Genomic DNA, 24,412 nt, shown 5'->3' with positions numbered 1-24,412 from the left:
TGTTTGTTTTAGGGAATTCACATGAGACAAATAAAAATATGAATTCATGGATGTAACTTGTAAGCTCATGTGTGTGTTGAGAGCTAGCAGTCTCCTGACAACAGTAGGAGCCTCACATGTACTCAAACCAGGATTTGATACCTAAAAAAAACCGCATTATATACAGCTAATGGATCATCAGCATCAAAGCTTCAAAAATCCACCCATATTCCAATCTTTTTTTATGATATTAAACAATAAAAAAAGCAGAGATTCAACTATTGTTTTGTTTGTTTGCAAAACAAATAAAATAAAAAATATTATTAAAAAAATAGTTCAACTGTATTATCATAGACAAACACAATTAGATAATGATATAGAAGAACTTATTCAAATTTCCAAGTGCATGATGCTTTCACACTTATCCAGAACCTTGATACACACATGCGGCGTTGTCACTCTATTGATATTAACCTTCCTCACATCATTCTTCATCAGATCGTAATAGAGAAGGTAACAAGGACAAGTCAACGCCAAGATAACCTCATTGTTCTCTCCCGTACCATGAAACAATCAACTTCTTATTATGGTCAATGTCATCCACTAAATGCTTCTACAAAGCTTCAAACCAGAGATTTTCTCGACCATATTCCACCATCCACCTCCAACACCCACAACTCCGAGACACCCGTTTCTGTAATACGTGAATAGTCAAAGATGCTGGTTTTCCACCATGCTCTATGAAACCAAAGGAAGTACAAAACTGAGGCACTGCATGGGGTGCTTGGATCACACGGATATCTTCAGACCTAACGTCAAAACAATAAACGTGATAGCGACGTGTATGATTGAAGCCAGATAATATATAACTCCATTGATGCAGAGTCCTTGTCTTGTAGGAAGGTGAGCTTGAGCATCATACTCGGTTCTTTTCCAAAAACTCCGGGTTCCAACACGAAGACCCAAAACTCGGAGAATAGCATCTCAGAGAATGACGAGGCTATCATAACACTACAGACTATTTTGTATTGATCAAGAACAGGATCGTGTCCGAAAAAGTAGTGGACATGCTTATAAGGTTCTTGTTGCGCAAAGAGGTTAGATTTGAAGGTGGGTAAGGTTAAACTCTGTCTAGTGGCGGGATTATAGATACATGCTTTTCTGCAAATAGTGAATACAATCAAACCGCGAAGAGACACCATCCTGTATCCTCCCATCCCTGGGAAAGTCAAATCTGGTTTCTAATGATGATTCAGCACTACTACTAGACGACATTAACCTTAATGATATAGCAGTTCATACATCTCCATTGAATCACACGTGTAGTGTCTCACCAAATCCAAACTCATATACAAACTCATGTATAGACCAAGTGGTCGCGGTTGCGATGATGAGACCATGAGATAAAGGTTGCTAAAATATCAAGAGCGGATCAGACAACACCATAGCTTTGAGACACACTTGAACCTCATAAGCGATTTAGCAGGCAATCTACTCAGGATTTCGATCATGAGATCAAAAGAAATCTCTGGAGCCACGTATCTTCTTCTCAACAGATAATTAACCATAGCTATGTCTAATTCACAGGGCTATTTTTCAGATATATAAGTAGGAAAGACAAAAACAGAGACAGAGATAAAGGTTCGCCAGCTAGGGTTTGAAGATCTTGGTAGAATTGGAATTTTTCTATTTTTTTTACCGCTAGGGTTAATGCTATAATTAAACATAAATTTTAGCTGTGCTTATTGGGTTGATGGGCTCACACGTTAAACTTTATAACCACAAAGCAGAATCCGGTTTAAGGTTTTAAAAATCCCAATTAACCATGTGTGATAAATTCCGCAACGCCGATTTCTCGGTTTATGGAAAATTGAGGGTATAACCTATTAAAGGTGTCCGCATAAAATTTTAAACCTCTAATCAAACCTATGACAATCTTTTATTTTTTTTTAGAATGTTAATCTTTCCAAAATATATAAAAGAACGAAATTAATACTACATATATATAACTTAAACTACAAAATAAATATTAACATTGAAAAACTTACTTAAAAAATACTAACTATTATATTATTTAACCCGACGTTGGTGGTCGAGTGGTGTGAGGCGGCTCGCAATGGTCCTAAGGGCCGCGAGTTCGAACCTCCCCCTCAGATTTACCTCTACGCCGGGCCACGCGGATATGGCCTATGCTTTAGGTCCCATTTGAAAACCCGGAGAGATGGTCCATCCGTGGGCCACACCTCCCATTGGGGATTAGTCTGGACCTCGGCCTGGGATACGCCCAGGTTAAACCAAAAAAAAAAAAAACTATTATATTAAAAAAAAAAAATATAATATTAACAAAAGAATATATCTTCTTAAGTATAATAAAATTCAAAATACATTTTATACCAAAATAAAATGGTAAATTAATATTGAAATAGTTAAAACAAACAACACAAAATAAAACATTACTATAAAATAAAACCAAAAATCTATTTAAACTAACAAAATAAATAGTAACATTTTACAACTTACTTAAAAATGCTAACTATTATAGTAAAATAGAAAATCAAAAGAAAAATAGTAATATTAACAAAAAAAACAACTGTTATTTTGATATTTATTTTTTCTTAATCCCTAAAATTAAAATAGCAAAAAACGACATAGTAAAAGTAAATTTCCATAATCTTTCAAAAGTAGATATCATTGGGGCCACAATTTTTCTTATATAAGGCACTTCCCTCTTTCTCATAACTAAAATCAATAAAAAGTTGTCAAATCTTTCATGATAATCCTAAAACCCCAGAAAACTTGTGATTAGTCCATACCAAATTCTTTGTTGGTTTCTCAATGTGTGTAGATAAAAAAACTACTGATGCTGTTTGGACCAATGTCTTATGTTTATAACTGTGAGCTTCCGACACCTTAACTTTATTTTCAAATGTTCGTTCACTATTAGTAATTACTTCTCTTATTCCATGTCGTATCAAACATGGTAAAGCATATAATTAAATTGTCTACTGAATTTAAATGCTACATATTATTTAATAGCAACTAGAGTTTGAAGCCGCACGTCCGTGCGAATATTTTTTTGTAAATTTTGATATTATCTTACGTTTTAATATATGATTTAAATTTTAGTGTTGTATGTTGTGTAACTTAATAATTTTATTGTTTAGATTTCTTAATAGATAGTGATCTGTTTTTTATACAGGGAAGGAGTCTCCGCGAAAGCGCGGGGTTATTGACTTTTATATTTTTCTTTTAACCGGAGAAAGATCCACAAGTATTGGTGGTCGTCTTGTTGCATCATCTTTCGAATTGAATGCAAGCTCTTTACTCCAACTGCAACATTAACCACAAACATAATATGCCAAACACAATTACATTTTTTTATTGATTCCTATCAATTTGAAATTTATTTATTTTGTTTGAATACCAAAATTTCTTAAATCATTCCTGGACTATATAATTTGTTTATAGTTTGTCATAGTATAACAATTGGACATTAACTGTTTTTTTTTTATTGTTGTTTGTTGTTAAGACTTTTATTTAGTGTTAAATACTAAGTTGAATGATGCTTTCATGTATGGAGATTAGTTTGTTCATCCTTATGAAACTTTGTATGATGTTAATGGTATTGTCAAAAAAAAAAAACTACCCTTTTAGTTGTCAATTCATATAACTTTTGTTGAACCGCTCAATTTTATGTGTATATGCATTTTTATATTCTACATTGTAATTTAATTATTTTTTTTAAAAACGTCTGAAACAACTGATTACATCAGTAGGGCAAAGGAACAAAAACAAAGCAAGAGACTACATACTAAAACTCAATCTTAAGGGAAAGACTGAAGAGCTTAAAATGTACTCTCTTGACGGATAAGATCATGCAGCCAGGAAGACCACCAAGAGCAAGGTATGACAGAAATAACCCATTAAATTTAGAATATTTTTTTGTTTGGCTAATTTTCACTGAATATTTTTATTATTTTCGTACTTCATTTATTAGCATATATGAATATTTCGCCTTTTTTTACTATATGGAATTTAGTAACTATAAAATAGGTTTTCATTATATAAAACTAAAATATAGGAAGGTAGTTTGTGTTTATTTTCCTTCTTTTCTGTTGTGAGCTTAATAGTATGAGTTGCATATATGGTTTGACTCATCTTATTTGAAAAGGATCAAATTTTGATTAAAAAATAATGCATTCGAGAGAAATTTATTATCCTAAGTTTATGTTGATATTTTGAAATCGATTGTTCATAACAGTCTTATGACTGAGACCATTTCCTTAAAATGAACTTGAGATTCGATTGGCCATTGCATCGGTGGTGGACACTGATAGTGATAGGTAACAACTAAATTTAGCTTGACCTTCCAACACCGTAACCCCTTTCGTGTTCTCCTCCTTCTCTCGTCGTATTTATGACTCCAGGGCGTCTGCGGAGGTGATATTATAGTACAGCAGAGGTGACGCTAATTGCCCTCGCTGCTCCGCCCAGATGCTTGTCTTTTTCTCCAATCGTCCATTGTCACTCACATCCAAAGAACATGGGATCTGTGAAGCCGTTAATTACTGAGCAAGACTGCTTTTTACTTCAGACCATTCAAGCTCTCTCCGCTTCATGGAAGCTTTACCGAGCTCCTATTGTCTAAGAAGGTGAAAAGGAAAACATGGGATGAAAAGAATCAGTGTACGACCATGTTTGAGCCAAATATTCATAGCTTACAGATTTCGAAAAGAATATACCTTCCTGAGCTATTACAGATTTCGAAAAGAATCAGTGTACGATCAAGTTTCTGCATGAGCTATTAATATTCATAACTTAATGTTATGAAAGAATATACCTTCCATCCATGCAATTGTGAGGTTAGCGCCAAATGTTGCAAAGAACTGGGCGACTTCTGGTTCATGAAACTGAGCAAATACCCATCCTGAGCTGAAATATCTTGGCAGAACTTCTGCAGCGTGGTGTAAAGACGTTATTTAGAATATAGAAGCATCAATTATAAATATGAAGATCAGGATGAGATTGAAAAAAATTACTTCTATAGATATAATTTAGCTGCTTGCCCCTTTTCTGTAGAAAAAATCTCTTAATGGAAAGGGGGAATCATGTTTCCTAGTTTTTATCTTTACCTCCAGAAATGACAACGATGAACCGGGGTTGACAGCACTGGCTGGACACTGGAGATACAAGAGCATGCTGGAATTTGAAAACATCTCATTTCAAGTGGAGTGTGAGTCCTCCCCAGAACCCCTCACCGTAAGACTTGTCAAATAGTGTGATCGTTGTGGAAAGCATGAAACGTCCTATGACGAATGGGTGGTCTTTTTTTTAGACAGGTGACCATATTGGTTGGTTTTAAATCATTGAATGCAGGGATGAAAGTGTGGATTACAGAATTCTATTGACAATAACAGTTGCCAAAATTAGTTGGCCAGTGAAACAAAGCGAGATTTGGATATGTAAGAGTTTGTTGATCGAATACCTTCCCATCAAGAAGCAGAAGAATAATTCACATGAAGTCTGAATACTTTTGGATATACCTTGCATCATGAAAATGGATGAGCATCAAAAACTTGTTGAGAAGGGCGACCAAGATGTAAATTATCAAAGGTGACTTCGCAGTTGAAACCAGGACAACAACGACATCAATTGTGAATCTTAGCTACAGAGAGAGTTAGCTACTCGATATTACTGGCCCAAGTAGTTTCAGTTTATCAAGGATGAATCGATATGTTTAAGATTATGGATGGTGTATTGTAGAGCCACTATAAGTAACTACATAAGCATGGAATGATTTGCTAATCAGCTACAGATGGTTTGATGATGGAACTTTTATATTCAAGTTAGGACGTGATACCTCTCTCAACGTTTCTTGATGTTTAGCAAATAGCTCATATACTTTATTTGAAGATTAGACTTCTCAGCTTGAAGCTTCTCGTAATCAGAAACTGAAAGACCTCCTAGATTTTGCTGAATGAATCTGAAAGCAAAACGAAAGAAGGATATTATGGTTAGAGATCATAAAAAAATTATACTCTTTGACCTTAAGTCATATTAGGATTAAGTTATAAAAGCTATCATCACCTGGGTACATATTGGTTAGAAACAAAGTACAGGAAGGAAGACTTGTCATTCTGCTCATACAAAACAACCAGAAGTAAATTGGAAACCCACATTGTGTTTCCAGAACATACAAAAGAGTATAAATCAAATTATTATGTCAGGAAACGATCAAACTATTTGATACAGAAACGGTTGCAGTTTCTTTTAGTGATGGTGTAATGTAGAAAAAGAAACAATACCTTTGGTGAGAGAATCAATAACAAATACTTCCTAAAAGCCCCTAACTCCACCGAACTCTAAATAATTCCTGAAAGCTTCTTTCTTGGTTTCTTTTTCCTAAAACATATCAGAAACTAAAAGAAACAGACCTTTATTGTCAACTCATTCTTTTTTCGATCTCTTTTGCAAAGTGTTTACCTTTTCGTTTCCACGCCAGCGGGCTACGGTGGTGGAAATCAACCGCCACCTTACTCCTTCAGCAGAAACAATCCGCCGTACGGTGCCCCACGGCGCACTTCCTCCTTCTTCTCTTTCCGCGCCTGCTACATCAGGGGACTACATGCTGACAAAGGAGAAGCTTACGGAGCTCCACCACCGCCTGGACCTTCAGATTATGGTGGTTAAGGTGCTGCGGCACGGCCGGCGCAGTCTAGAATGAATTGGCTGATTGGGAACAACATCATAAGAGAGGTTAAGAATTGAGAAAATAAATCGTCTGATTGCAGATTAAAACCAGCGAAGACGCGACCGTTGAAGGGTCGAAGAAGGAGATCAATAAAACCCTAATCAAACAAAACTCGAAAACTGTGATCAAACCAAACCAAAAAAAGTGGGGTCCACAAACTTTAAAACTGCCTAGGTGGATAGCCTTGGGGGAGATACTATTATTATATAGATTTTTATATTTTTACTTTTTATTGATTGTTTTTGTATAAAATATAGTTTTAAAATTAAATTAACTACTATAAAAGTAATATTTTATAGCATAATTAACCATTCTAGAAATGATAATATAATATGTTAGCCGACATCTGAGTAAAATATGTATGATTAAAATCATATAATATAGCAATTACATTTTATATAGCACTATAGCTATGAAAATATTAAAGTTAATTATATTATAAAATCGTATAGTTGTATAACTATAATTTACCAATCATAAATTATATTAATAGTCAAAATCGAAGCAATGTTGATGTAGATTTCTTACGCACTAAAGAAACAATAACTTTAAGATAAAAAGAATCAATGTGAAATATATACTAGAGAAATACGCTAGAATAGCGTTAAATTTTTTTTTGTCACATATATACACTAGGATAAAAATGACTAAAATATTCATTAAAAAAACAAATATACACTTATACATTTAGAGTTAACTTATCCAAACCTTAGTTAAGAGGTGGAGATTTGAGATTAAGTTTTAAAATTTTATAAAATAAAAAGTAAGTATTAAAAATTTGAAAATAAAGATTTAAAAAATAATTTTAAAAAAGTATTTCAAATCACAAAAAAAATTGATAAAAAAAAATTCGAATTTGAAAACATATAATTTGAAACTATAAAAAAAATATTTATATTTTTTTCTTTTTTTTTATTTATTTGTATTTATATATCTAAGGTATTAAGATCTTTTTACCTATTAAATAAAACATTTTTGTCATTTTCTTTCTTTATGATCTCTATTTTTAGGATAAAACTTGAAAATAGTCTATTTAGTAGAAATACTCCGTATACTATTTTAGAAAATTAATATAAAAATAACAAATCATTGTTTAAAGGATACAAATGTTTTAAAAATAAAGTCTAGAATAATTGAAATCACATTGGATTTTTAAATTAAGCTTCACAATATTGAAAATCTTCTTGAAAAAATAAAATATCAATAAACCTATCAAATCATCATTTAATTTAACATTTTAAAATAATAAGTCTACCCAAAAATATTTCCTTTAAAAAAAATCAATTTGATGTAGCTCCGCAAACAAGAATTAACTTGATAGATAGATATGCTAACTCGAATCCGGGAGTATCAGAACGGATCCGAATTTAAAGAAAAGAGATCTAGATTTAGTCAACATCAAGACGAAATTACAGAATCACAAAAGGTATTCTGGTGATAATGTTAAAGAGATTATATGGATTGTGGATCTTTTTTTTTGATGACTCAGAAATTGGATTCGAAATTTGGTTATCAATGGGATTCGATTTTTGATATTGAATGGGGATTTCACAGAAGGGAGATAGGAGGTATTATGGAATACTTTACTATTAAAAAAAAGGGATTAGGTTAATCTAAACAGTTTCTCTATCTATCACCACACTTTCAATTTTATCTCTTTGTTCTCAATTATTATTGGTTGTTTGTCTCTATGGCTCCTCAGAGTATGATACTTGGAGGAAACAGAAAGAGGTTGAACATCGTTGAAATACGAAAACTGTTTGGATTTTGCCAACTCTGTTCTAGCCTCTGCCACGCTCTGAGGATCGGGCTCGGCGCTACAAAATTGCTTTCCATCACCAGCGTTCCAAGCTGAGCCAACAAAGGTAATATAAAGATAAATAGACAATGAAGTTAGGTATTTGGTCTCTCATTGTGTGTTTGGTCCCTGTTGGATTGTACGCGGGTCTGCTTTTGGAATTGGTTGGGACCTAATCTACTTGGGAATTTGGTGTGGTTTGGTCTTCACATTCGCATTTGAACATGTTATGGGGTTGGTCTCATTAAACCAAACACAGCGAAGAACCTGTGGCTACGATGGTGTTTTTTTTTATAGAGGCAACGATACGAGGTCTCAACTAGTACGAGGAGAATTGCGGTTAAAAGGGAAGGAAAATGATTGATGTAATGCTTTTGGAGTGCGAGTACAATCAAAGTAGAGACAAAGTCAGACTAGGAGTACCGTGGTGAGGTTAGATACAACAAGGAATGTGACAAGGATATCTAATTCGGTTAATAGGCTACTAGATTTCAGTAGAAACGAGGTTATGTATATTGTCGATAATGATGTACATTTTATCATCTTTGGTCATTTTGTTTGAACTTATTTGGGTTGATTAATGATGTTATGGACTTTCTTTGGACAGTACTTTTATTCATCAGACATGACTGGAGATATAGAATTAAAGAATGAAATCGCAGGAAAAGAAAAGGGAAACTTTGGAATTACTACTAGAAACAAAAAAAGAAACCAATGAGTAAAGCATATGGTTCAGACTTCTGAGAGATACTCCTAGGTTCTAGTCTGAGCACACTATTAACTATCTTTATTTTATTCTTTTTTTTTAATAACTAGGATACTTGTCAGTGCCAGTCGGATCTGATTAATTACAATGAAAATTAATATTTATATTGATTGATCACACAAATAAATAAATTTAAATAATAGATATCAAACTTAGAAGATTTATCATTTTTCTACATTCACTGTACCATTCGACCATATTGTCATTTGACTTTATTAAAAGATTCATCCGATTTTTCAACTGGGCATAGAAATGTCGGGAAAATGGTTTTAGGAGTTTTTAGGTTTTCTCTCTTTTTTCAACCCAGGTTTATGAGATTTTAAGCTGTCATATAATATTTGAAATAGAACCAACAAAAACAAATTATAGATTTCATTTTAACATTGAATGAAGTTAGAAATGGTTATGTTAATAAAATGTCATAAATTACCAAACGAATACAAAACTTAAATCAATATTGTTGAAAATGCTCATTGAGATATATAATTATAGAATGAAAATCACAGGAAAAGAAAAGGGAAACTTTGGAATTATTAGAAAGTAAAAGAAACCAATGAGTAAAGACAAAAGTAGGAAACGTAGTTAGAGAAATGATAAATTATGTCAACAACCTACTAAGATTTATTTTTCTAGTTCTACAGACTCCAGAACAAAAACAATTAAAAATTTCAACCGCTGTTAAAATATCATTTTACACGAAGTATAAAGTAGGTATTTAGGGATAATTGCATAACAACACAAAATACGTAAGCAACATTAGAGCAGGATTAACCCAGTCTCTTAGATGGGTCTTTAAGGAGAATTACAATTAAAAGAAAAAGAAAAATTGCAATTAAGACAAAGAACGTCTCCTAAATAGGAGTTAGAAGAACCGTCCCTTGTTAGACATGTGTTTTAATCTTATTGGAGAGAGAATTTCAGAAGGCAAAAAAAAACTGATCACCATGTCGTCGTTCTTTCGGTGCTCTCTCTCTCTCTCTCCTTTTCTCCCGAAAATCGCATGCATCTAGAATCGAATCAAGCTTTTGTTCTGTGAATCGAAAGGTACAAAGTTTGTTGTTTTGTGATTGTATTCAGATTTTGAGAAGGGAAAAAAAAGAAACCGACTTTGTTTGTTTTCGTTCTCTATCTCTCTCTCTCTGTTGATTACGAAAATCGCATGTGTTGGCGAATCGTTCTACTTGATAAGCAAACAAGAAAGGAACTTATATCAGCTTTACGACTTCATATGGACAGTAATTTACAAGGTATGTAACTACACATTAAAAAAAGAATGTGGACTTGTTTGCATTTAAGTAGTTGTTCCCGCTTGTTCCATTTGAAGTAGATTGAAAAGTCTCAGACTTCCTATAGCTTTGCTATTTGGTAAGATCTGCCTTGTTTATCTGTTACAGATGAAAGTTCTGGTGAAGAAATAAAGGAAACTACTTCATCCACTCGCTCAGAAAGTGTGACCATCAAAAGAAAGATCAGAAGCAAGGAAGAGTCTACAGAAGATGACTGCATTAGCTCTGATGCTTATGGCAATGACCATGGAGAAAAAAGAGTAAAACAGTCTACTCAGAAAAAATTGAATGCCAAAGTTTCTTCAAAAACTAGTGAACAAAAGTCATTAGCCAAAACAGGTTTGTCATGTGTTACAGAAAAAGTAAACACTTTGTACTATATACTGGCAATCTACATAGAGTATTATGAAACACTATGTGTTGCTTTATCTTCTTAGGTAAGCAGAAGCTTCGGTTAAAAGAGGAAGAAGCGTCATTGACCGTATCTAGCAAAGTCCTCAGAACCGATTAAATCATATCATCCTCAATTCAAATCCTCAATTCAAAGTGAACCATGGACGATACTTGCCCATAAGAAGCCTGAGGAAGACTATAAAGCTTATAACCCAATGACAATGAGACCTCCTCCTCTCCCAGAGGGTACCAAGTCTGTAAAGATTATGACTTGGAATGTTAATGGATTGAGAGCATTGTTGAAGCTAGAGAGCTTCTATCCTCTGCAACTTGCGCAAAGAGAAAACTTTGATGTGTTGTGCTTTCACGAGGCAAAGATCTAGGTCATTACATAACATTAGCCTTTCTTATGTTTAAAAGGATTAAATTCTTGTGTACTAAATACATCTATTACACTAATGTTAGGTGAAGGATGTTGAGGAAGTTAAAAAAGCTCTTAGTGATGGCTATGATCATAGTTTCTGGTCGTGTAGCATCTCAAAACTTGGTTACTCTGGAACTGCTATTATCTCACGAGTAAGATAAGAATGTGCTTAATGGTGTTTAATACACAAAGTTTTTTTTTTTTAAGAACCCCAAAATAAGAGTTTACCATTGGAGATCCAAAATCAAGGCAGCTCTTAACTAAGATTCTTAATTAGTTTTAATTACTAAAATAATGAATAAGAGACCCAAATGGAGTTATGGGTTAATCATGCTCTTATAACGTTCAGCAAAAAAATATGCAAGCAGAGTAAAACGTGTTCCATACGAAGAATCTCAAGTTTCCCAAGAAGCATCTTTCAGGTTTCCTACAAAGAGAAGAAACAACAATTTTAATCAATACAATTGTTCAAAACGAATAAGAAATGAATCAAAAAAGAAGAAGACGTACAGAGGAGAACTCGAATCATTAAAAATGATACTGATCGAGATGAGCTCGCTCAGAGATTATATAAATGTCAGATCTAAGAGTATAAGAGTATATATGAAACCAATCGAGATACTATAACATATCATTTAACCAGACTACTAAATAATGGAGATGGGAAACGATCCATGATCGTCACTGCATACGAAGAGAATATGAAATTGAACTAGCTCAGCTCAGAGATGATCTAAATGTCAGATCTAAGAATATATATGACACCAACCGGGATACTCTAGAGATAATTTAACCAGACTAGTACAAATTCTTCAGATCTAAAAGATAGTTTTCAAAAGATTGGAGATATACCTTTATCTGGAAGCACGGTGACATTCCGGCGAAGAGGAGGAGAATAACCACCAACAGCTCCTTGGTGGTGCGATCTTCTTCCTCCAATTGAAGGAAAACGATCCGGGTTCACTACATACAAAGACGAACACAACCATCCATTAACTATGAAATAGATCGAGATCAAGCTAGAGTGATAATCTAAGATCAAAATCGAGATTAGAAACCGATCGAGTTCGATATGACAATAATTTCCTTTTTCTAATTTTTTTTTCCTTTTTACAATTCTTAAACAAAAAAAAGTATAATAATTTACTTAATACTAATTTTCGTTTTCTAAAATCATAAATAAAATATAATTGTAAAAATTTGTTTGATAGTAATTATCCTTTTATAAAATCTTTTACAAAATAAAATTGTTAAAGACTGTTTAATTGTAGTTTTCTTTTTTCTTCAAATCTAAACAAAAAATGTAAAACAAGTATTTCAAATATTTCCAAATAATAATAAACTTTCTTATTAAAATAGTAAATTTTATGTTTAAGAAATCATAATCCAAAAAAGATTACAATTATTCTTTTTTTTTGGAACTGAAAGGATTACAGTAAGAACTATAAAGTCTCCGATCATAAATTTCAGATAAGAGTGATTGAGAGAACAACAACTGCATATGTGTGAAACAACCATTACCTCAAATACTCTGTGAAAAAAAATTGATTTCAACTACAAAGATTTTGCTCAACTTAAAGATACAAGAAATTATTAATTTGATGATAACATTCATGCATTTATATACATATATATATATATATATATATAACCTTTTTTGTTACAGATGTGTAATTAGTATATCAATAATATGAAAAAACCGATGTTCAAATAATTACTCTAACTTAATTGTTAAAGAGATATTTTTCTATAAATAACTGTAGCATTTTTTCTCTATGAATTATTAATCCAATTTCATTAAGCAATTTCAGTTTTTTTTCCTTTTTTTCTACAAAAACTCTATTCTATATAGTGAAATTGAAATTGAAATAAAAGCAACATTGTGAGCCGGACAAGTATAACTATTTGAAGATATATATCGCGCTGTGAAATGTGATAGTATTGTTATTATCATGAAAGTCTTTTAGCAAGAGATATCAAAGTGTAATTTTTGAATCAGCATCTTCTGAACTAAATTCTAATAAAAAGATTTGGATGTTTATTTTATTAGTTAACTCTAATTAGTTGAAGAAAATTTAATATACTAATTTTTATTATTTCTATTAGTTTCAGCTATGATAATGGTTGCTCGGTTAATCTTGGCCATATGATTGAAAATTCTTAAATGAATAATGAAGTTTATGAATCTCGGTATTAGTTAACATATATATATTTATGTTAACTTCTATGAGTTAACTATATTTAGTTAACACAAAAAAAATTTAAACAAATTAATTATTTATTTATATATTTATTAGAATCTTAAATTTCATATTCCTAAAACCTACCCCACCCCTCAATTCTAAACCCTTAGTCTAGATTAGTTAACCTTAGGATTATAAGTGTTTTTTTTTTCTTTTTAAAAGTGAGAACAAAAGTGGTATTAAGAATGTGGTATTTTTGGTAATTTCCCGTATAATATTGTCACTAACTAGATTGACCTTATTTAGCTTTCAATTTTTTCATTTTAATTTTTACTTTGGTTGAGTTTGGTTTAAATTTTTAGGTATGAGTGTTTTCTCTAACCTTAAATACAAAGTTGATAACAATTTACCTATGCACCATGATTATAAATACAAATACTAATAGGGATTTATGTGTGTAAATGAGTTTGTAATTATAAATAAATATCTCACAGCTTATGCAAACAAAAAAAAAAATCCTCAATCTATAATAAAATGATTTATTATTTTTATGTTTTTATTAAAACATCAAACAAAACCCGTTGCAACGCACGGGCCTTATCTAGTTTGTAATAATTCCTATATACATATTCTTCACCATGCAACCTTCACTTGAGCATTTGTAATAATTCCTATATACATATTCACACCATTCATTCACCCTTAATTAGCTTAGTTACTTTTATAAATAAAAAAATCCAGACTGATCTCCATATATGTATTGAATATACACATGTGGGCGATTTGTTTTTTGTGCTTTTATCTATGATACATGAGCCAAAATAAGATCTAGATGATGAATGACCCATGGATTTTAGTCAGTTTATCACTAATCAGTTACAAAGGTATGTCTGTATAAAAACAAAAACATACAAAAATATATATGCATATGTGTGATATGTAGTTTGATACAAGTGAAGTGGGTTGGTAGATAATATAAGCAGGGCCCATACAATACTTGAGACGGACCTGAATAAAAGACCATTAAACAGTATTCAAATCACACACTATGTGATCTAATTAATTAGTCATCATTCTATAACACTAGATTTATAAGATGATGATAGAAAATGTTCAATCAACCACATGTTAATTTCTAAAAACAACTAAATAAAATATTATAAATCAACAACTTAATGAGATGAAATGAGCAATTAAACTATTTTATTAATTAATTACCTCTTGTTAATGTTGTTCTTGACAGATTTCTTCCCATACTTCCTCCATTTATAACCATCATCCATCACATCAATCTTTGATCTCGTACTAAATGCAACTCGATGACTCGGCGGGTCCTTCGTCTCAGCATCTTTCACTGATAAACTTACAAATATATTACGAAAGTTTTTATTTTTATGTTGTAAGGAAAGATAATTAAGAGATAAGATTAATAAACATTTACAAGCAATTTCAGCGTGGTTACTAGAAAGGTGCTTCAGCACCACGTGTGAAAGAAGAGGAAGATGACGTCATTCTAATGACGTATGGAGAGACTATCCATGGTGGTGAAAAGTAAGCTTCGGTTTAAGTAATGAGTTTTGGATATAGAGCTTGAGGTCCCCGTACGAGCATAAGGTCCACGGACGTCATAGTTAGTGTTCGGTAACGTGGATTCTGAAAATGTAACTATGTTTTTTAGAGATACTGTGATAAAGCTTAAGTTTGAGTGTCTGGCCTAACTTTGGTTTAAAAATTTTTTTAAGCAAAAATTTTGGCTATCCGGTCCAATCTATTTATGCAAATGTAAAAGAATGGTTACCTATAGACTGATTGTACCATAATTAAATACATCAATATGTTTCAAAAAAATTAAAAACTTAAAAATCAAACAGTTCCTGTCCATTTTTGATAGGAAACGTGTTTCTTATGGACATGGCTGACAAAAGATTACATCTGTTTTCTTATGATTCGTTGTGTTTCCTTACAAAAGTTATGGCTCATAGCTAAGCAAGGTATCGAGGATATATTATTACACTCACTGACCCACAGTGACCAAAATTTCCTAAGTCAACGATTCAAATTGGTCTTTAATCTTGTCTTGAAGGTAAGGTGAAATTTCCTGGTGCCACTATTAATTGTTTTTAACCACAATATAGTAGTTGCTTTTATTGTGTTAAAACATAAATATTAACAGAAAACATGTGATGTGGCTTTTTATTATGTGATATGGCTTTGTTATAAATTCATGTGATGTAATATCGTATAAAGATTACATGCAAATGGTTAAGAATATTGAAATCATCTAGTAATATGTAGGGTTTTCTTTAACTGAAATAGGATGGTCTTTAGAAACTATGAGTCATGTGTAAGTTTAAGCAGAGGAAAAAAAATCCTATATTGTCAAGGAAGGACTGAAACAGGCGGGCGGCTGGTCAAGAGTGAAGGAATGTGCCAGTGTGAGGTTCAAATGAAATTACATATGTTAATTTTTTTTGTATTGCTTTTAATTTTGAAAGCGATGGAGGCCGGCAAAAAAAAAAGAGTGAAAGTGATAGAGGTGTATATTCATGAACGCCGACCCTATTAGAAAAAATAAGTGCATCTTTCTTTATGCTAAAAAGTACTATATTTTATTATATAACAGTGATACTTATATTCCTTGAAATCTAATTTGGAAGAAAGTTCCAAAGTTTGATTTTTATTAAACCGAAACATTTGTTTTAAAGTTAGCGCTTACAATCTATGATTTTTTCGTCGGTTTTATAATAGATTTGAAAATTTCTACACAAAATAAATTATTAAATGTTTTTGTAATTTACTTTCTTATTTGTGTATATACTATGCGATGCTAATCAAAAATAAAATATCATATAGAAGTGCATTAGAAAACACATCATAATTCTCAATAAATATATAAAATATCGATTCTTATGAAACCAATAATTATTTTAATACTAGAATTCTTATTAACAAATGTTGAAACATATGGTTATCAGATTAGCCACAACCAGCTATTAAACCTAATATATCAAATGGTTATATTTGTTTTTTTTTCAGTAACACATGTTAAGTGTTTACAATCCAAGATATACGATGATCCAACCTTGGATTTTTTCAAGAGAAGTCCTATATGGAATCGATACCCCATCTCAAACAAAGAATCCAACCTAGCTTTTCTGTTAATTTTTGTATTATTTCTAATTTTGTACTACGATTCATACTAACTTTAATTAGAACTTTTATCTGATTCATACTACCTTCAAACGAAAAAAACTATTAAAAAAACTCAAACGAAAAATAACAATAAACGAGATATGATTTGATTATGTCAATCTATTAAACATATAGGAGTACTAACTCAAATGTTATCAAACAAACATATAACAATTAACCGAATATAGTAAGTATCCCAAAACTGTGAAAAAACAAGCAAACAAATTATATAGCTGTGACTAATCCAAGAAGAATAAGTCCAGCGACAATGAATCTTCCGAACACATAGCTGATCCTGAAATCACCACTTCCACTGACGATCTGAATAGGGAACAAGCAACTTCCGACGGATGCATTGTTCTTAGTAATCATAGCAGATCCTCTGAAATCGCAAGCCCTAACGTCTTGGCCCTGAATCTGGAAAAACATGTTAAATGCGTATGATATGTTTTGGATTTTGTCGAGGTTACTACATGTGGACCCGTAAAGCATCGCGGTGCAGTCACCATGGTAACACGCATAGTCTAGGTCCGGACCAACTTCATCTAGATTGATCGTGTCTTTGTTTACAACGCACCATTGCAGCATTGCTTATCTAAGTATTGCACACCTTTTTCTGCCACGGGTACGATCTTGCGTCCTTGTCCCGTGAAATCTAACATAAACTTCGGTGTTCCATCGTATCTGTTGAAAATATATTGAATATAACGAGAACTCAATGGATGATGTTTTATTTTTCCTCATTATATCTTAATACATGCATGGTATAATTTTTTTTGTTGTAATAGTTTAAGCATAGTATAACATAAGTGGTTATAAAATAGTAGTTTACTGGTAATGATGATAATGTGATGAGTGGAATAATAGAACATCGAAATAGTGAAATAACAGAACAAGGAAACACATCAAACACTAAAAAGTTTCTGCAAAAATACTCTAGATGCTAGAATTGGTTTTGAATCTTTTGATAAATGATTGCCGTAATGATTTGTAACGCATGCATGCTATTAGACTATTAGAGCGTGACGAAATCAGTTAAGAAAAAATTAAGAAACTCGATATATATACGTTTGAATAGCTATTACCTGAAGATTCCCCAATGTCTTTCGAATGGTCCAGGAAGAATACTCTTCATGTCTTCGTCGAGTAAACCAAAGAGATAAACTTCTAATTTCTCAGGTCTCAGTGGAGTCCCAACGTCCTTAGCAAGTCTTTTCATAAGTCCTGCATAGAACTTCTCTGCTAGCTTCGGCGTCGCATATTTATGACCATCCGTTGGCCATCCAACCTATACATAAAAGAAAAATAAATAAGCAAATTCAATAAACGCTCTCAATATTCTTAATACACCTATCTAATAATCAATAACTTGCTTATCAAGTTACCTCTCCAACGATAATCTTCATATCTTTAATCCCAGCTTTATTCAACGCGTAAACCAGCGTGTCGTAATTCGCATCAAACACGTTATCGTAATTCTTTCCGTTATCAGGAATGGTCTGACCATTACCATCGAAAAACGCATATTCGACGGGAAAATGTTGGTTCAGATAAAGACTAAGGAAAGGGTAAATGTTGACGGTGAAAGGCAAATCATTATCATGGAAGAACTTGACGATGTCGAGCATTATTTGCTTAACATCGCTGCGGAAATCGCCTTCTGATGGCTTGTCGTTAGCTGATTGGTAAACTTCAGCGTTTTGTGGGATCGTGGCTTTCATTACATCGGTATGTCCGGCCTCTTTTAACGCTCTGTGAATGTTCTTTAAAGCTGGAAACGTTGTTTTTAAGTACGATCCATTGTATGCTGACAAGAACGGCTCGTTTCCCACAGCCACGTACCTATATAGCATGGCAATCATGTGAATGAATTAGTCCGAAACATATTTATGTCTTTTAAGATTAGAAAAAATAATCATTAGTATATAAAAAAAAACTCATAAAAATATATATCTGATTTTGAGGCTATATGAATATTTATCCAAGAAATTATAAATATTATATCCACATAATTAATATACAAACTCTGGTACAAGTATTTATTTATTTTCTATTCGAGTGTTTTTGTTTTCTTCATGGCTTTTGTTTACAACAATTTATCTACTTGTTTTAAACAAAATAAAAGTTAGGATATAAACGTCGCAGAAGCCATCTATCACCTAAAAACGGATGATCTCAAATCCGGTATTTAAATCAATCAGATAAAAAAGGATTAATTAATTGGTTTAAGTTGTTGTCTAGACATATATCTAACTGAAACAAGACTGATCCCAACATCGGATTAACGTCTAATGAATTTTAAAATATGTTAGTAAAGTTACTTGATGTTGACGCCATCCTTGCGCATGTAAGCAGTGATATTTTCTTTGACCCAATCTTTAGCATTACCGTAATCATCAGCTAGAGTTTCAAGAAGGTTATTAGGGATTCCGACCATAACCTCCATGCCCGAACCGGCCAAAGCATTCATCGTCCATGAATCAGCGTCAAAAAGCTTCACTTTATTGATCTTGTTCTCCTTAAGCATCCTAACAACAATATCAGGATTCAGCGGATGTGATGCGATATTACCCCAATTCACACCGAAGCCTTCGACAAAACTAGCCAGGGTCAAAACGGTCATTACAACCGTCCCGAGGTTAACGAGCATTGCTGCCCTTCCGGCCATGTTGAGAAGGCGACGATGAATGAGATTGGTTTTGTTTGATCTCGAAGATGTGTCTGCTTTCTTTGATTGATTGTTGTGTGTTGTTTTTCTTTACAGTCGGTGAATTTCTTTTCTATGTGTCTTTGGGTGGTCGTTGTTGTCTTAATAATTAAAAGATGTTTATAGGTTGTTATTAGTGAAAGGTTTTAGCTTAAAATAAATTTATATATTAGGAAAAATCATGAGGTAATACAGGTGTATTTTTCGGAGATTTGGAATCTGTTAGTGCTTCTTTTTTTAGTTAGAGAGTATATCTTAAATTTGTCGATTTGTTAATAGCAGTATCTAATATTTGATTTTGGTTGCAAAAACATTTTTTTCCAATGTAAAGGTGTTTCTACATAACTTCTCCTTTCCAATGTTTAGACCTATTTTTGTTTAACTAATACTATAGCTAATGTTATATTTTTCTAAATTATTTAATGAAATTTCTAAACACATAAGCTATTTGGATATTTTTAAGTTTTTACAAACCTATTCGGACTCGGAAGGATCCGAGTCCAAACCCCATCCGAAAATTTATAATATTCGAACAAAGTTTAATTTTAAACCCAAAAATCCGATATTCAAAAAACGATCCGGAACGGATACTTGGATGGATGCCCACGTATAACTGATTTTATAAACAAATAATAAAAATTATTAACCAGTTAAATTCTTGTTATGAATGAATCAATTTCATTCAAACCTACGAAATTATTTTGGTTAATACGTAAAATAATATTGTCTAATTATTATGGTAAATATAATTAATAAAGTAATTAGAAAAAATGAAAAAATAAATGTAAAAGATGTTATAAAAATACTTAAAATAGATAAGTTCTATTTTGTATTTTGTAATAAATATAATCGAATTATTTAGGAAAAACAATAAATAAAGTGGTTTAAATTAGTTAAAAATGTAAAAAATCACTTAAAAATAGGTGAGTACTGTTTTGTATTAGATATATTAATATGATAGTTGTGAGTGTTTTATTTATGGTTTGCATCATGGTTTCTGAATAAATGTCAATGAATATATATTTTACGTGCATATACATCTATTATTATCATTTTTACTCATACGCTGTCATATAAATATATAATCATTCATAAAATTGTTTACTACAATTGCATATGTTTTAGATAAGTTAAGATGCGGTTTATTGATTATTTTTCATAAAACTAAATAAAATATGTTTCATATTAAAATGCAAAATAACACAAAATATCACATTCTCCTGATAATTAGTGTACGAAAATTATATTAGAGATTTATAGAATATTCAACCGTTCATGTAAATATTTTAAAATTCGTAAATTTATTTCGCATATGAATTTATCTGTACAACTTATCTTTCATACTATTTTGGCAAGACAATAAATGAAATGTAGTAATCAATATGAATATTACATATGTCATAATATACAGCTAAAACAAGTTACCAAATTTCTCAAGGAAAAAAATTATTAGGCGATAACCAGAAAAATATTTGGGATCGAAATCAGAAATCATTCTTGAACAATCCACAAATTTGACTAAAAATAACTTTATTACTTAATATTCATAGTCCTACTTGAATTCTTCCACTAAAGTCATAATCAAAATCTCCCATTTAGTTTGATATAGGCATATAGCATTACACACAAAAATAACTTTGTTTTTAAGGCCATAAGTCCCAAAGATTACCCGTCAAGTGCTCCTTGAGCTGTCATATCCTCTAAGGAGGCTGTGTAAGAATCAACAATACTCTGTGGCTTTGAAGCTGCAGATGTCTTGGCTGGCTCAACCTTCACAGGTGCAGCATAAGCCATAGCTCATGGTGTAAGACTCAAGCTCGTGGCTACTGAAGTTTTCTTTGGCTTTGGTTGGTTACAACTGCTGATTCTCTTCTGACTCGAAACGAGGCAGGGATCTGCGGATCAATAACAACAAATGAAATGTTTGTTTTAGGGAATTCACATGAGACAAATAAAAATATGAATTCATGGATGTAACTTGTAAGCTCATGTGTGTGTTGAGAGCTAGCAGTCTCCTGACAACAGTAGGAGCCTCACATGTACTCAAACCAGGATTTGATACCTAAAAAAACCGCATTATATACAGCTAATGGATCATCAGCATCAAAGCTTCAAAAATCCACCCATATTCCAATCTTTTTTTATGATATTAAACAATAAAAAAAGCAGAGATTCAACTATTGTTTTGTTTGTTTGCAAAACAAATAAAATAAAAAATATTATTAAAAAAATAGTTCAACTGTATTATCATAGACAAACACAATTAGATAATGATATAGAAGAAACTTTATTCAAATTTCCAAGTGCATGATGCTTTCACACTTATCCAGAACCTTGATACACACATGCGGCGTTGTCACTCTATTGATATTAACCTTCCTCACATCATTCTTCATCAGATCGTAATAGAGAAGGTAACAAGGACAAGTCAACGCCAAGATAACCTCATTGTTCTCACCCGTACCATGAACAATCAACTTCTTATTATGGTCAATGTCATCCACTAAATGCTTCTGACAAAGCTTCAAAACCAGAGATTTTCTCGACCATATTCCACCATCCACCTCCAACACCCACAACTCCGAGACACCCGTTTCTGTAATACGTGAATAGTCAAAGATTGCTGGTTTTCCACCATGCTCTATGAAACCAAAGGAAGTACAAAACTGAGGCACTGCATGGGGTGCTTGGATCACACGGATATCTTCAGACCTAACGTCAAAACAATAAACGTGATAGCGACGTGTATGATTGAAAGCCAGATAATATATAACTCCATTGATGCAGAGTCCTTGTCTTGTAGGAAGGTGAGCTTGAGCATCATACTCGGTTCTTTTCCAAAAACCTCCGGGTTCCAATACGAAGACCCAAAACTCGGAGAATAGCATCTCAGAGAATGACGAGGCTATCATAACACTACAGACTATTTTGTATTGATCAAGAACAGGATCGTGTCCGAAAAAGTAGTGGACATGCTTATAAGGTTCTTGTTGCGCAAAGAGGTTAGATTTGAAGGTGGGTAAGGTTAAACTCTGTCTAGTGGCGGGATTATAGATACATGCTTTTCTGCAAATAGTGAATACAATCAAACCGCGAAGAGACACCATCCTGTATCCTCCCATCCCTGGGAAAGTCAAATCTGGTTCTAATGATGATTCAGCACTACTACTAGACGACATTAACCTTAATGATATAGCAGTTCATACATCTCCATTGAATCACACATGTAGTGTCTCACCAAATCCAAACTCATATACAAACTCATGTATAGACCAAGTGGTCGCGGTTGCGATGATGAGACCATGAGATAAAGGTTGCTAAAATATCAAGAGCGGATCAGACAACACCATAGCTTTGAGACACACTTGAACCTCATAAGCGATTTAGCAGGCAATCTACTCAGGATTTCGATCATGAGATCAAAAGAAATCTCTGGAGCCACGTATCTTCTTCTCAACAGATAATTAACCATAGCTATGTCTAATTCACAGGGGCTATTTTTCAGATATATAAGTAGGAAAGACAAAAACAGAGACAAGGTTCGCCAGCTAGGGTTTGAAGATCTTGGTAGAATTGGAATTTTTCTATTTTTTTTTACCGCTAGGGTTAATGCTATAATTAAACATAAATTTTAGCTGTGCTTATTGGGTTGATGGGCTCACGTTAAACTTTATAACCACAAAGCAGAATCCGGTTTAAGGTTTTAAAAATCCCAATTAACCATGTGTGATAAATTCCGCAACGCCGATTTCTCGGTTTATGGAAAATTGAGGGTATAACCTATTAAAGGTGTCCGCATAAAATTTAAAACCTCTAATCAAACTATGACAAATCTTTTATTATTTTTTAGAATGTTAATCTTTCCAAAATATATAAAAGAACGAAATTAATACTACATATATATAACTTAAACTAACAAAATAAATATTAACATTGACAATTTACTTAAAAAATACTAACTATTATATTATTTAACCCGACGTTGGTGGTCGAGTGGTGTGAGGCGGCTCGCAATGGTCCTAAGGGCCGCGAGTTCGAACCTCCCCCTCAGATTTACCCCTACGCCGGGCCACGCGGATATGGGCCTATGCTTTAGGTCCCATTTGAAAACCCGGAGAGATGGTCCATCCGTGGGCCGCACCTCCCATTGGGGATTAGTCTGGACCTCGGCCTGGGATACGCCCAGGTTAAACCAAAAAAAAAAAAAAACTATTATATTAAAAAAAAAAATAGTAATATTAACAAAAGAATATATCTTCTTAAGTATAATAAAATTCAAAATACATTTTATACCAAAATAAAATGGTAAATTAATATTGAAATAGTTAAAATAACAAACACAAAATAAAACATTACTATAAAATAAAACCAAAAAATCTATTTAAACTAACAAAATAAATAGTAACATTTTACAACTTACTTAAAAATGCTAACTATTATAGTAAAATAGAAAATCAAAAGAAAAATAGTAATATTAACAAAAAAAACACTGTTATTTTGATATTTATTTTTTCTTAATCCCTAAAATTAAAATAGCAAAAAACGACATAGTAAAAGTAAATTTCCATAATCTTTCAAAAGTAGATATCATTGGGGCCACAATTTTTCTTATATAAGGCACTTCCCTCTTTCTCATAACTAAAATCAATAAAAAGTTGTCAAATCTTTCATTGATAATTCCTAAAACCCCAGAAAACTTGTGATTAGTCCATACCAAATTCTTTGTTGGTTTCTCAATGTGTGTAGATAAAAAAAACTACTGATGCTGTTTGGACCAATGTCTTATGTTATAACTGTGAGCTTCCCACACCTTAACTTTATTTTCAAATGTTCGTTCACTATTAGCAATTACTTCTCTTATTCCATGTCGTATCGAACATGGTAAAAGCATATAATTAAATTGTCTACTGAATTTAAATGCTACATATTAAAT

At 32.3% G+C, this 24,412-nt stretch overlaps 1 protein-coding gene, 3 long non-coding RNA genes and 3 pseudogenes across 4 annotated transcripts; 1 reads left to right on the top strand and 6 right to left on the bottom strand.

Annotated features, from left to right (window-relative positions):
- Positions 1 to 369: 369 nt before the first annotated feature.
- On the bottom strand, positions 370 to 1,558 carry LOC111209642 (annotated as a pseudogene).
- Positions 1,559 to 4,430: 2,872 nt separating this feature from the next.
- On the bottom strand, positions 4,431 to 5,203 carry LOC125596224. The gene is made up of 3 exons (XR_007330961.1): positions 5,112 to 5,203; positions 4,820 to 4,933; positions 4,431 to 4,623 (listed from the first exon to the last, which is right to left on the bottom strand). It is a non-coding gene; the product is annotated as an uncharacterized LOC125596224 (long non-coding RNA).
- A 122-nt stretch (positions 5,204 to 5,325) lies between these two features.
- LOC125596223 lies at positions 5,326 to 6,469 on the bottom strand. The gene is made up of 5 exons (XR_007330960.1): positions 6,285 to 6,469; positions 6,067 to 6,116; positions 5,840 to 5,962; positions 5,465 to 5,522; positions 5,326 to 5,380 (listed from the first exon to the last, which is right to left on the bottom strand). It is a non-coding gene; the product is annotated as an uncharacterized LOC125596223 (long non-coding RNA).
- Positions 6,470 to 10,522: 4,053 nt separating this feature from the next.
- Positions 10,523 to 11,356, top strand: LOC111198539 (DNA-(apurinic or apyrimidinic site) endonuclease, chloroplastic-like). The gene is made up of 4 exons (XM_048771432.1): positions 10,523 to 10,541; positions 10,689 to 10,919; positions 11,018 to 11,061; positions 11,159 to 11,356. Exons 1-4 carry the CDS (start codon positions 10,523 to 10,525, stop codon positions 11,354 to 11,356), a joined length of 492 nt encoding a protein of 163 aa, XP_048627389.1.
- Positions 11,357 to 11,550: 194 nt separating this feature from the next.
- LOC125596228 lies at positions 11,551 to 12,568 on the bottom strand. The gene is made up of 2 exons (XR_007330963.1): positions 12,250 to 12,568; positions 11,551 to 11,824 (listed from the first exon to the last, which is right to left on the bottom strand). It is a non-coding gene; the product is annotated as an uncharacterized LOC125596228 (long non-coding RNA).
- A 3,905-nt stretch (positions 12,569 to 16,473) lies between these two features.
- Positions 16,474 to 19,596, bottom strand: LOC125596226 (annotated as a pseudogene).
- A 236-nt stretch (positions 19,597 to 19,832) lies between these two features.
- Positions 19,833 to 23,469, bottom strand: LOC125596227 (annotated as a pseudogene).
- Positions 23,470 to 24,412: the final 943 nt, after the last annotated feature.

Source organism: Brassica napus, unplaced genomic scaffold (genome assembly GCF_020379485.1).
Source record: "Brassica napus cultivar Da-Ae unplaced genomic scaffold, Da-Ae ScsIHWf_1155;HRSCAF=1643, whole genome shotgun sequence".
NCBI classification, from domain to species: Eukaryota; Viridiplantae; Streptophyta; class Magnoliopsida; order Brassicales; family Brassicaceae; genus Brassica; species Brassica napus.
This window is presented reverse-complemented; position numbering and strand designations above follow the sequence as displayed.